The sequence below is a fragment of the Coregonus clupeaformis genome, unplaced genomic scaffold (assembly GCF_020615455.1).
Source record: "Coregonus clupeaformis isolate EN_2021a unplaced genomic scaffold, ASM2061545v1 scaf0003, whole genome shotgun sequence".
NCBI lineage: Eukaryota > Metazoa > Chordata > Actinopteri > Salmoniformes > Salmonidae > Coregonus > Coregonus clupeaformis.
The window spans coordinates 1797456-1810286 of record NW_025533458.1 but is presented as its reverse complement, the minus strand read 5'-3'; the positions used below and the strand labels follow the sequence as shown (position 1 = coordinate 1810286).

At 46.2% G+C, this 12831-nt stretch overlaps 1 protein-coding gene across 4 annotated transcripts in view; it reads left to right on the top strand.

Moving 5' to 3' along the window:
* The first annotated feature begins 547 nt into the window (after positions 1–547).
* The window catches only part of LOC121554512 (sodium/potassium/calcium exchanger 2), a 184679-nt gene continuing 172395 nt past the window's right edge, over positions 548–12831 (top strand). For 3 of the 4 annotated variants that reach the window (XM_041868126.2, XM_041868127.2, XM_041868125.2), the window contains exons 1-2: positions 550–779; positions 3285–4370. In XM_041868126.2, the coding sequence (XP_041724060.1) occupies positions 3456–4370 (915 nt within the window). In that variant the 5' untranslated portion in view covers positions 550–779; positions 3285–3455. Of the gene's footprint in view, positions 780–3284; positions 4371–12831 lie in introns of all 4 variants that reach the window. The other variant, XM_041868128.2, reaches the window with a different exon arrangement.

The following is a 12831-nucleotide window of genomic DNA, read 5'->3' as shown; positions in this document are numbered from 1 at the left end:
GATCTTATGTCCCAAAATGCCCTGATGTTTTTCAACCTTGTGATAAATTAATAATATCCAGATTACCCCATGTGGTAATGTCAATTGATGTATTTTCAAACACTTCAACTCAATGATTACTCACAAATCCCAAACCATCTGGGCCCCTATTCACAAAGCATCTTAGAATAGGAGTGCTGATTTAGGATGAAGTCCCCCCTCTTATTCATTATGATTTAAAAGGCTAACCTGATCCTAGCTCTTCCACTTTGTGAATAAGGCCCTGGTTTAGCTCCATTTGGGTGACTCCCCTTCTGTGACCTTCAAATATCTATCAATATATGAAGAATTATGTGTAGGCCATTAAGTAACATCATTGAATGTTATTTCAAACATGCACATGTATATCCATCTATTTCAGCCCTATCTGTGTAGTTGAAATGGTGCCATTGCTGTAACCACGGCAACTCCATCCAGGTCTAGTCTATCTGTGTTATATGACGGCTTCCACTGTTGTAAACTAGAACCTCCCTATTCACGTGGTTAGACCGACCCTACCTTAGGTTCCAGTCTTTTCTTTTAGATTAGCAAGGTATTTTCGACTAGAATGATTTCTCAGTGAGATGGGAGGGATGATGCTGTGGTGAGCGCAGCTTGCAAGCAGTTTGTCGGAGCTCCTCCTCAATCGTCGGATAGGGTATTAACATCACATTTGCTCAATGAGAGCAAGGGAACACGAGAGACGAAACCGAATTTCGACCTGGTGCGCTACGGTTGCAGTTCTATTACCTCTATATAAGGTAAGACATCAATCATGACTGACACGTTTGTCAACTTTACGCGTTTATGGTCCTTTTGCGCAGATGATGATAACTGAATAGCCGACCCACTGGGCACAGACGTCAGTTCAATGTCTAGTTTTTATTTACATTTGGTTGAGTTGTCAACTAATGTGAATTCAAGGTTAAATCAACAACAACACCAAATCACCATGTCTTTCGATTTAGGTTAAAAGTCGGGGGGATAAATACAAATTCCCTTACATTTCCACGTTGATTTAACGTCATCTCATTGATTTTGCGGGTTTAGATGACGTGGAAACAACGTTGATTCAACCAGTTTTTGCCCAGTGGGTAATAATCACGCGGTTTTGGAGTGTTATTGTTTTAAGGTTAAGCAGCAGGGCGATTTTACTGCAGGACAGAGGCGCACGTTGCAACAGCCGTTTGTCTGCCCGTCATATAAATTAAGACATACCATGCGGATATTTCATTGCACGGTGTAGGCTATAGGCTACGCAAGAGAAGGCCAGTAGCCAATTTTTTTCATTTAAACGCCAATAGCCTACTGACTGACAACTTAAATTCCTATTGTAAAAACATTTACATATCCGTGACTCAAGTAGAATATATGTCAGTTAACCACGTTTGCGACACAAAACAATTCGGAGCAACAAAAATGCAACATTCTGCGGAGAATAGATAGCCTAGACTATGCAGAACAAACGCTACAGATAATTTGCTTTGGCTACGGCTGATCTGCTTCAAACGCAGGGATCCAATCATATAGTAACTGAAACTGTTATAAAGGTGTCATTGAAGTTCGTTTTTAGGTCTGGGGCATTTGGTGCATCACATACCGAGTAGGCCTATAATTTTGTGGAATTGGGTTATTTGCATCAATTCTACCTGGATAACATGCCATTAGTAGGGTTCATTTTTATAATAAATATTTTCTAATGAATCCTATCTATCGGAGTAGGCCAAATTGGTGAATTATTTCCACATTCCACTTGTAAACAACTAGCATACATAGTATGGTAACTACAGTACATAGATTCCTGTTCCTATTAATATGCAGTATCATCTATATTTTGAGGAGGAAATAGGCTACCTGTTTTTCATGTTATTATTATCCTTTATACAACTGGTGGGTCTAATCCTGAATGCTGGTTGGTTAAAACCGCATTCCAGCCGGTGTCTATTCCACAAGTTACCACCGGCTAAATCTATAAACTTAAAATACCTATTTACTCTGTTCCATCTGACTGCACAATCCACTGTCTCATCAGCCCAGCCAGGCAATTTATAAACTTGATCTCCACTATAAAAGCATCTAGACATTATCTCACATATCTTTTAGCCTAACATTTAGTTTTCAACAGCGGAGATTTGTATAAACCTTGCTGTCTGTCTCTCTGACATTTGCAACATAGTTTTAATATTCAAATTCAATCTCCAGCTGTCCCATAGTAATGAATGTGTCGGGAGTCGGGACGAGACAGACAGGCAGGCAGCTTTTCTCAACCAGTCGAAATCATGAATCAGCTGGTATCATTTTTATGGATATATACAAAGAAATATCAATTGAAAAAGGTCAAATGAAACAAAGTGCAGCTAGTTTGCAGTCTTTCCAGCTTCAGTTTGAAGTGATTGTGTTGTATGTGTTGTTGGCTAGCTCCTCTGAACAACAGTGTCCTGACAAGAGAGCACATTTTCTATGCCAGGCGAAATCGCGTGTCATTAGCTCATTGTTATGGATGCATCCAAATAAATGTCACCAGAAAACAGCTTAAACAAATGCAAATGCAGCTACTGTTGTTATTCTGGCTATGCTGTTTGACGTGACTGTAATTTAGCCGTAGTTAGCTAGCTAGCAAGCAAGGTATAAGAATGTTGCCAGCCAGTATGGCAATAGATACAGAACAAAAAGACTGAACGACTGGCAACTGAACCGATAGAATGAACGACGGCTTGGGTAGCAATCCTAGATTTGTGTCGGGACTATATCTTGTGGAAGGATTAAATAGTATGAATAAATTCATCAAAATAACATTTTTTATGAAAAATGTCAACCATTATTCGAATATGTTGGTAACTCATTGTATAAAAGTGATAATGCCCTCGGTTTAACAACACCCGTGCCAATATATCCTCCAAACACCAGCTTCTCGGGCCTTATCACTTAAATATCTGGGTGTAATTTACAATGCATGTGACAAGCAAGTAGGATATAGCTATTCCCTCAATTTTCCTGCCTCTGAACCCATGTATTGCCAGTATACTTGTATCATAGCATAGGCCTTAATGCCACAATGAAACATAAAAACATTGAAAGTAAATATAAAAAAAAAAAAGGAAATTGGATAACCATGGTCAGGACTAGGCAACATTGCAGTGTTAAATCCACTACAGAATTGAGTAGGCATATGACAGCTAATAGTTTGTTGCTGTGTGTAAGTTCTACATGTTGAAGCTTCCTCCTTTTCTGTTTCTCTTCAATTTCTATTGAAATCTTGTTTTTAGAGGCTAATATGAAGACATCGTTTGGCAAGCCAGACCCTGGAAAGCTTCAGGAATACTCCCATGTTGTTTGAAGCCCACGGCAGCACCATGCGTTGTGTCTGGTGAAAACCAGCCCACCCTCTTTCTACCCAAGCATTGAGAGTATAGAAACACACACAGCACAGCACAGTGATGGGTTTGGACCAACCCTGCTTGGATATGGTGGTGCAAAGGCCCTTTCTGGGTGCAACGTGTAAGAGGCACCGTCACCAGAACCTGCTTAGAAAGCTGAGGCCCATACGAATCCTGGGTTTTGTGTTCAGCCTGGTAGCCATAAGCGCTATCTCCTTTTCCTTCAGCGCCTTGACATGGAGCTCAGGGACCCACTCGGAGCTGCTCCTGCCCCAGGAGGCCCTCCTTCAGTCTGGTCCGGCTCCCCACAGGACTCTACTTTCCACTCAGCACCAGAGGGACCCCAATGTCTCAGCCGACATGCCCGTGGCCATGAGGTCTTCGGCAGACGGCAACGAGAGCCAGGGGGACTACCCCACGGACCTGTTCACCCTGGAAGAGAGGCGCCAGGGTGCTGTGGTGCTCCACATGTTTGGGATGCTGTACATGTTCATCTCTTTAGCCATTGTGTGTGATGAGTTCTTTGTGCCCGCTCTGACAGTCATCACAGAGAAGCTGGCCATCTCTGATGACGTGGCGGGGGCCACCTTCATGGCGGCAGGTGGGTCAGCACCCGAGCTCTTCACTTCGGTCATCGGCGTATTCATCTCCCACAGCAATGTGGGCATCGGAACCATTGTGGGCTCAGCTGTCTTCAACATTCTCTTCGTCATTGGAATGTGCGCCATCTTCTCCAGGGAGATCCTCAATCTGACCTGGTGGCCCCTCTTCCGTGACGTCTCCTTCTACATCATGGACCTGATCATGCTCATATGTTTCTTCCTGGATAACTACATCTCCTACTGGGAAAGTATTGCTCTGCTCTCAGCCTATGCCACCTATGTGATCTTCATGAAGTTCAACAGCAATGTCGAGGGCTTTGTGAAAGGCTGCATGAACAAGAATCAAGTGGTGGAAGTGGAGGTTCAGCCCAAGGTGAGTCTATTTCCCTTCATATATTTTTCTTTATCTCTCTTTCCTCTCAGAGCTTCATCAACATTTTCTCTGCCTCCCTATCTTTCAAATGAATGTGACCATTTGAATCTAGCGGTTAGAATCTCAGATCACAAGGGATGTAGTATTGTACAACACACAAACGTAACAAAAACAAGTTGGCTGTGATGTTAATATATAGTATGCTATGTGTGTGAGCATGTGCATGTGTGTAGTGGGTTGGTGACTGGGGTGGGGGGTGGGGGTTGTATCCCATAAAAAGTCAAGTCTATCCGTTGCCTGGTAACATACAGTATATATATAAATTCTAATCGAAGTCAGTCAATTTTTGTATTTAATTGTTTTATTTAACCTTTATTTTAACAGGGAAGACAAATTGAGACCTAGGTCTCTTTTACAAATGTGCCCTATATATACACAACATAAATATACACATTATACCCAAAATATATAAAGTACCAGTCAAAAGTTTGGACACACCTACTCATTCAAGGTTTTTTCTTTATTTTTAAAAACTATTTTCTACATTGTAGAATAATAGTGAAGACATCAAAACTATGAAATAACACAAATGGAATCATGTAGTAACCAAAAAAGTGTTAAACAAATCAAAATATATTTTTGATTCTTCAAAGTAGCAGCCGTTTGCCTTGATGACAGCTTTGCACACTCTTGGAATTCTCTCAACCAGCTTCATGAGGAATGCTTTTCCAACAGTCTTGAAGGAGTTCTCACATATGCTGAGCACTTGTTGGCTTCTTTTCCTTCACTCTGCGGTCCAACTCATCCCAAACCATCTCAAGGTCGGGTGATTGTGGAGGCCAGGTCATCTGATGAGCACTCCATCACTCTCCTTCTTGGTCAAATAGCTCTTACACAGCCTGGAGGTGTGTTTTGGGTCATTGTCCTGTTTAAAAACAAATGATAGTCCCACTAAATGCAAACCAGATGGGATGGCGTATCGCTGCAGAATGCTGTGGTAGCCATGCTGGTGAAGTGTGCCTTGAATTCTAAATAAATCACTGACAGTGTCACCAGCAAAGCACCCCCACACCATAACACCTCCTCCTCCATGCTTCATGGTGGGAACCACACATGCGGAGATCATCCGTTCACCTACTCTGCGTCTCACAAAGACACGGCGGTTGGAACCAAAAATCTCAAATTTGAACTCATCAGACCAAAGGACAGATTTTCACAGGTCTAATGTCCAATGCTTGTTTTTCTTGGCCCAAGCAAGTCTCTTCTTCTTATTGGTGTCCTTTAGTAGTGGTGTCTTTGCAGCAATTCAACCATGAAGGCCTGAATCACGCAGTCTCCTCTGAACAGTTGATGTTGAGATGTGTCTGTTACTTGAACTCTGTGAAGCATTTATTTGGGCAGTTAACTCTAATGAACTTATCCTCTGCAGCAGAGGTAACTCTGGGTCTTCCTTTCCTGTGGCGGTCCTCATGAGAGCCAGTTTCATCATAGCGCTTGATGGTTTTTTCGACTGCACTTGAAGAAACTTAGAGAATTCTTGAAATTTTCCAGATTGACTGACCTGACATGTCTTAAAGTAATGATGGACTGTCGTTTCTCTTTGCTTATTTGAGCTGTTCTTGCCATAATATGGACTTGGCCTTTTACCATATAGGGCTATCTTCTTTATGCCTCCCCTACCTTGTCACAAGACAACTGATTGGCTCAAACGCATTAAGAAGAAAATAAATTACACAAATTAACTTTTAAGAACGCACACCTGTTAATTGAAATGCATTCCAGGTGACTACCTCATGAAGCTGGTTGAGAGAATGCCAAGAGTGTGCAAAGCTGTCATCAAGGCAAAGGGTGGCTACTTTGAAGAATCTGAAATATAAAATATATTTTGATTGTTTAACACCTTTTTGGTTACTACATGATTCCATATGTGTTATTTCATAATTTTGATGTCTTCACTATTATTCTACAATGTAGAAAATAGTAAAAAGAAAGAAAAACCCTTGAATGAGTAGGTGTGTCCAAACTTTTCACTGGTACTGTATATGGTGGACACTTACCACAAATGCCTAATTTGCTATGTTCACCGTATTATACATTGTTCTCCATTACTCTTTTTTTGTACTTGCATTAGCACAGTAAACTTGATCCCAACTGTAGCTCAAAGACGGCAAAAAATTAAATAAAATAAAGTAGATTGTGCTGATTTATTGGCACATTGAACCATGTCTCTATTAGGCTTGGGTGGGGGACTCAGGTGCAGAGACGGACACGCGGACAAAGAGGGTGAATTATGATGTAGTTTATTCAGCGTGTTATGGTAGAGAGAAGCAGTACAGGGTGGAGTAGCTTCAGGCCGGGGTAGGAGCTGAGTAGGGTGGAGAGCCAGTAGTCCTGAGGGCTGGATGACGAGGATAACAGACAACAGAGCAGGTTGCGGCGTGGGAATGGCAGGCAGGCAGGCAGCAGGAACAGACGAGATCACAGGTAGTGTAGGAACGAACTGGCGCTGGAGAGGTGTCCAGCCCGGGTAGATAACTGCTGGTTGATTGTTGACAATAGGCTGCAGCTGGGTGTAATTGATCTTGTGAGAGAATGGCCACGCCCCCTGACCTAGATCCTCTGGACTGCACAGCAGGGGGAGACAGACACAAACAACACACACAGGGAAAAAGGGAAAGGAAAACCAGCAGGAACAGGACCAACAGTGCCGGACCGTAACAGTACCCCCCCCTCAACGGGCGCCACCCGGCGACCCACCCGGCTTGTCAGGGTGGTCCCTATGGAAGTCAGCCACCAGCTGCGGATCCAGTATAAATCGTTGGGGAATCCAGGACCTCTCCTCGGGACCGTATCCCTCCCAGTCCACCAGGTACTGAAACCCTCTACCACGCCTCCGGACGTCCAGCAGTCTCCGCACCGTGTAGGCTGGATGGTCGTCACAATACGCGGTGGCGGAGGGGGATCCACAGGCGGACACAAAGGGCTGGAGGAGACCAGCTTCAGCTGGGACACGTGAAATGTAGGATGGACTCTCATGGCCTGGGGAAGCTTCAACCGAACAGCCGAAGGGTTGATGATGGAGTCGATCTCGAAAGGACCCAAATACCGGGGCGACAGTTTACGGGAGTCAGTGCGCAGGGGGATGTTGCTGGAGGAGAGCCAGACTCGCTGACCAGGCTGGAACTGGGGAGCGACTACCCTGTGCCTGTCCGCCACCCTCTTGTTACGCTCTGCTGTCCGTAGAAGAGCCTCACGGGTGTCCACCCACACCTTGCGGCAGCGACGAAGGTTATCCTGAACTGACGGGACGGCTAACTCCCCTTTCCTGAGACGGGAACAATGGCGGTTGGTACCCCAAAGCCGCCTCAAATGGTGAGAGGCCGGTGGCAGATGAGGTGAGGGAATTGTGGGCATATTCGACCCACGGGAGATGTTTGGCCCAGGTGGACGGGTTCTGGGATGTCACACAGCGTAGAGCAGCCTCCAGGTCCTGATTGGTCCTCTCAGTCTGGCCATTGGACTGGGGATGGAAACCTGATGAGAGACTGACAGTGGCACCCAGAGCCGAACAAAACTCCTTCCATACCCGAGAAATGAACTGTGGGCCTCTATCGGACACTATGTCCACAGGTATTCCATGGGGACGGAATACATGTAGGACAAAGAGGTCGGCTGTCTCACTGGCAGATGGTAATTTTGGTAATGCAACAAAATGGGCAGATTTAGAGAATCTGTCCACGATGGTGAGTATGGTGTCATTACCCTCAGACATAGGAAGTCCAGTGACGAAGTCCAAGCCCACGTGAGACCAAGGACGACTCGGGATTGGGAGAGGCCGCAGCAGGCCCGAAGGAGCCCTGTGGGAAGCCTTATTTTGGGCACAGATGGAACAGGCCGCCACGTACTCCCGGACGTCAGCCTCGGCGGATGGCCACCAAAAGTGCCTCTTCAGTAGCGACAGTGTACGGTTCATACCAGGGTGGCAGGAGAAGCGTGAGGTGTGGATCCAGTTGAGCACTTGCGGCCGCACGGCTGCGGGAACATAGAGAAGGTCGGGGGGCCATCGGCCGGTCCAGGTTCCAACTCTTGTGCCGATCGGACGAGGGACTCGATTTCCCAGTGAACCGCCGCCACCAAACAGGAAGCGGGCAGAACAGATTCAGGATTGCTGGAGTCTTCATTGTCTGTAAACTGGCGAGAGAGAGCATCAGGCTTGACATTACGTGTGCCAGGACGATATGTTAAAATAAACTTGAACCTGCTGAAGAACAGAGCCCATCTGGCCTGACGGGAGTTCAGCCTCTTGGACGACTGGATGTAAGCCAGGTTCTTGTGGTCTGTCCAGACTATGAAGGGTTGCTCTGCTCCGTCTAGCCAGTGCCTCCACTCCTCCAACGCCAACTTGACAGCAAGCAACTCCCGGTTACCCACGTCGTAGTTCTTCTCAGCAGGGGTCAATCTCCTGGAGAAGAAGGCCACAGGATGGAGCTTCTGATCCGTGGGGGAACGTTGTGACAGGACAGCCCCTACCCCCGAATCAGAGGCGTCCACTTCCACAATAAACTGCAAACTAGTGTCTGGATGAATAAGAACAGGTGAGGTGGTGAACAGTTCCTTCAATGTACTCACGGCTGACTCGGCCTCAGGCGTCCACAGGAATGGCACCTTAGGGGAGGTGAGCTTGGTCAGGGGGGCAACCACTCGGCTGAAACCCCTGATGAAGCGGCGGTAGAAGTTGGCGAAGCCCAGGAAGCGTTGTAGCTGCTTCCGAGACGTGGGTGTGGGCCACTCCACAACCGCTCTGATCTTGTCAGGGTCTGGTGACACTTGTCCCCGCTCGATAATAAAGCCCAAAAAGGGGACGGACTGCCGGTGGAACTCACATTTTTCTGCTTTCACATACAGTTTGTTTTCCATGAGGCGTTGGAGAACCAGACGGACGTGGGAGACGTGTTCATCCTGTGACTTAGAGAATATTAGAATGTCATCCAAATAGACAAACACAAAACGGTGTAGAAAATCCCTCAACACATCGTTAACCATGGCCTGAAACACTGCTGGGGCGTTAGTGAGACCGAATGGCATGACTAGGTATTCAAAGTGTCCGAGAGGGGTATTGAACCCAGTTTTCCATTCATCTCCCCGCCTGATCCTAACGAGGTGGTAAGCGTTACGTAGGTCGAGTTTAGTAAACACAGTGGCACCATGAAGGGGTTCAAATGCTGAGTTGATGAGAGGCAGGGGGTATGTATTTCTGACTGTGATGTTATTTAGTCCTCTGTAGTCTATGCAGGGGCGTAATGTTTTGTCCTTCTTCTCAACAAAAAAGAACCCAGCTCCAACAGCGGAAGATGAGGGACGAATGATGCCAGAGGTTAGGGAGTCGCCTATGTAGGTTTCCATAGCTTCTCTCTCAGGACGGGACAGATTGAAAAGCCGACTGGACGGCAAAGGGGCTCCAGGCAGTAACTCAATAGCGCAATCGTATGGCCTATGAGGTGGTAATGAAAGTGCCTTGGACTTACTGAATACCTCGGCCAGGTCCAGGTACTCCTCAGGGACTGAAGAGAGGTCTGGGGTTTTGACAGGGGAAGCAGGGGAGCCGACCGAGGGCGGAATAGCCGACCCAAGGCAAACAGAATGGCAGTGAGTGCTCCAACTGTGTATCTTGTGGTTTTGCCAGTCAATATGGGGGTTGTGAAGGCTAAGCCAAGGGAAACCGAGGATAAGGGGGAGGCCGAGGAGGAGACTACTTTAAACTGGATGGTTTCTTTGTGATTGCCGGACAGCATGAGAGAAACGGGGACAGTTTGGTGGGTGATGTTGGCAAACTGATGGCCGTCAATAGCGGTTACTGTTATAGGCTTAGGCAGGGGCTTAACAGGGATCTCAGCCTGAGTGACCAGGTTGACGTCAAGGAAACTATCCTCAGCACCAGAGTCGATTAGAGCAGCTAGTGGGAGAGATAGATTCCTGAACTGGACTGTAGCTGGGATAACTAGACGGGGTGCTGTGGGCATTGAATCAGGTGTAGCACTCGCAAGTACGCCCACTTTTACCTGCGAGCTTGGTCTTTTGGGCGAACCGGACAGTTAACCAGGAAATGAGTGCGGTCCCCACAGTACATGCACTCACCAGCCCGCATGCGCCGTTCCTTTTCGGCAGGGGACAGACGAGCACGGCCCAGCTGCATGGGCTCGTCTAGTTCCGTGGAGGGATCCGCTGAGGTGTGTGGGCGGTGTCCGAGTGGTGGTGTAGCTCGGGCTGCCGAAAGCGAGGGGGCCCCCGCCTGTGGTGTGGACCCGACCGCCCCTCTCCTGTCTCCTCTCCCGTAGCCTGTTGTCTATTCGTGTAGCAAGGGAAACGAGAACATGAAGGTTAGCAGGCTCATCACGAACAGCTAGTTCATTCTTAATCGGGTCACTTAGACCGTTAACAAACGCTCCCTGAAGAGCTTCGTCATTCCACTTGGAATCGGCTGCCAAGGTCCAAAAGTCAATGGCGTATTCAGCCACGCTACCCGTGCCCTGTCGTAGCTTCAATAGTCTCTTTGTGGCGGTCCCGGCATGGTCCGGGTGATCAAACACAACTTTCAATTGAGAGGAAAAATCGTCAAACGACAGGCTGGCAATCTGCTGAGTAGAACAAGCCGCTTCTGCCCAAATCAAAGCTTTGCCCCTCATTAACCCCAGTGCGTAATGTACCTTTGAGGATTCCGTGGAGAAAGACAGGGGCTTCTGTTGGAACACCAAGCGGCACTGAAGCAGGAAACCACGGCATTTGTTCAGGTCCCCGGTGAAAGGTTCGGGTGAGGTTGTAGGGGGTTCCCGAAGGGCAGGAGCGAAGCCGAACCTGGAGCCACTGTAGGAGGAACAGGCGGAGGAGAAACAGAGGGAGGAAGGGTAGTGAGTGTTACCAGGTTAGCTACCTGAGAGGAGAGATGAGATACTTGATCCAACAACTGCTGGTTGTTATCCAATAGAGTCCGGATGAGTTGGTCGTGTTGTCCCAATAGCATTCCCTGTGAATGGAGGGCGCGTTGTATGCCATCACCCGTTGTTTCATGTGGCATCTCTGCTGAGTCCATGTTTGGCCAGTTCGTTCTATTAGGCTTGGGTGGGGGACTCAGGTGCAGAGACGGACACGCGGACAAAGAGGGTGAATTATGATGTAGTTTATTCAGCGTGTTATGGTAGAGAGAAGCAGTACAGGGTGGAGTAGCTTCAGGCCGGGGTAGGAGCTGAGTAGGGTGGAGAGCCAGTAGTCCTGAGGGCTGGATGACGAGGATAACAGACAACAGAGCAGGTTGCGGCGTGGGAATGGCAGGCAGGCAGGCAGCAGGAACAGACGAGATCACAGGTAGTGTAGGAACGAACTGGCGCTGGAGAGGTGTCCAGCCCGGGTAGATAACTGCTGGTTGATTGTTGACAATAGGCTGCAGCTGGGTGTAATTGATCTTGTGAGAGAATGGCCACGCCCCCTGACCTAGATCCTCTGGACTGCACAGCAGGGGGAGACAGACACAAACAACACACACAGGGAAAAAGGGAAAGGAAAACCAGCAGGAACAGGACCAACAGTGCCGGACCGTAACAGTCTCCGTATTTAATAGACTCTGTAGGTAGTGCTAAAACAATGATGTCATATCTGAATTCCTCCATCTTTATGCACCTTTTGCCATCAGGAAGTGATTTGAATCTAACATTTAAAATTGAAAACATTTTAAAGAAATAGCTTTTTCTTTTCAGTTTATTGGGAAATAATTGAAAATGGTCATTTGTTCAATTATTGAATTGGAATGTCAGGTTACTTCCTGAATTGACTGACTACAATTCTATTTGGTTTCGATATTTATTCAATTTTGGGCTTGCCCACGCCATTAACTTTGGTCAGCATGTTACCCTGTGGTCTGAAATGAAAAAGTTATATTTCATAATTCCTCTTTAAATTGTGCTCAATTATATGGCTTTACATGCTGTATTGTATCCATTGCATATACAATTTTTAGAGTGGGATTTCAACTAGTTTTAGAGTTATGATAAATTGTATAAGTACAACCAATGATGAAAATGCAGTCAGAGCTCCTTGATCTCCCTCTACAGGTTATTTGCTGGACAAATTCTCAAAACTCAAAATAAAGGGTTTCAAAAGACATCAAGACTCCAACACACCAAACCATCTACTGCACTATAGGTTGTCTTTTAAAGATGGTCTGAACAAGGCCAATATTTAATGAATATTCATTTAATGAATATATTATAACTTAAAATACATCCTAGAAATGTACAGTGGTTTGCCAAAGTATTCACACCCCTTGGCATTTTTTCTATTTTGTTGCCTTACAACCTGGAATTAAAATTAATTTTTGGGGGGTTTGTATTATTTGATTTACACAACATGCCTACCACTTTGAAGATGCAAAATATTTTTTATTGTGAAACAAACAAGAAATAAGACCAAA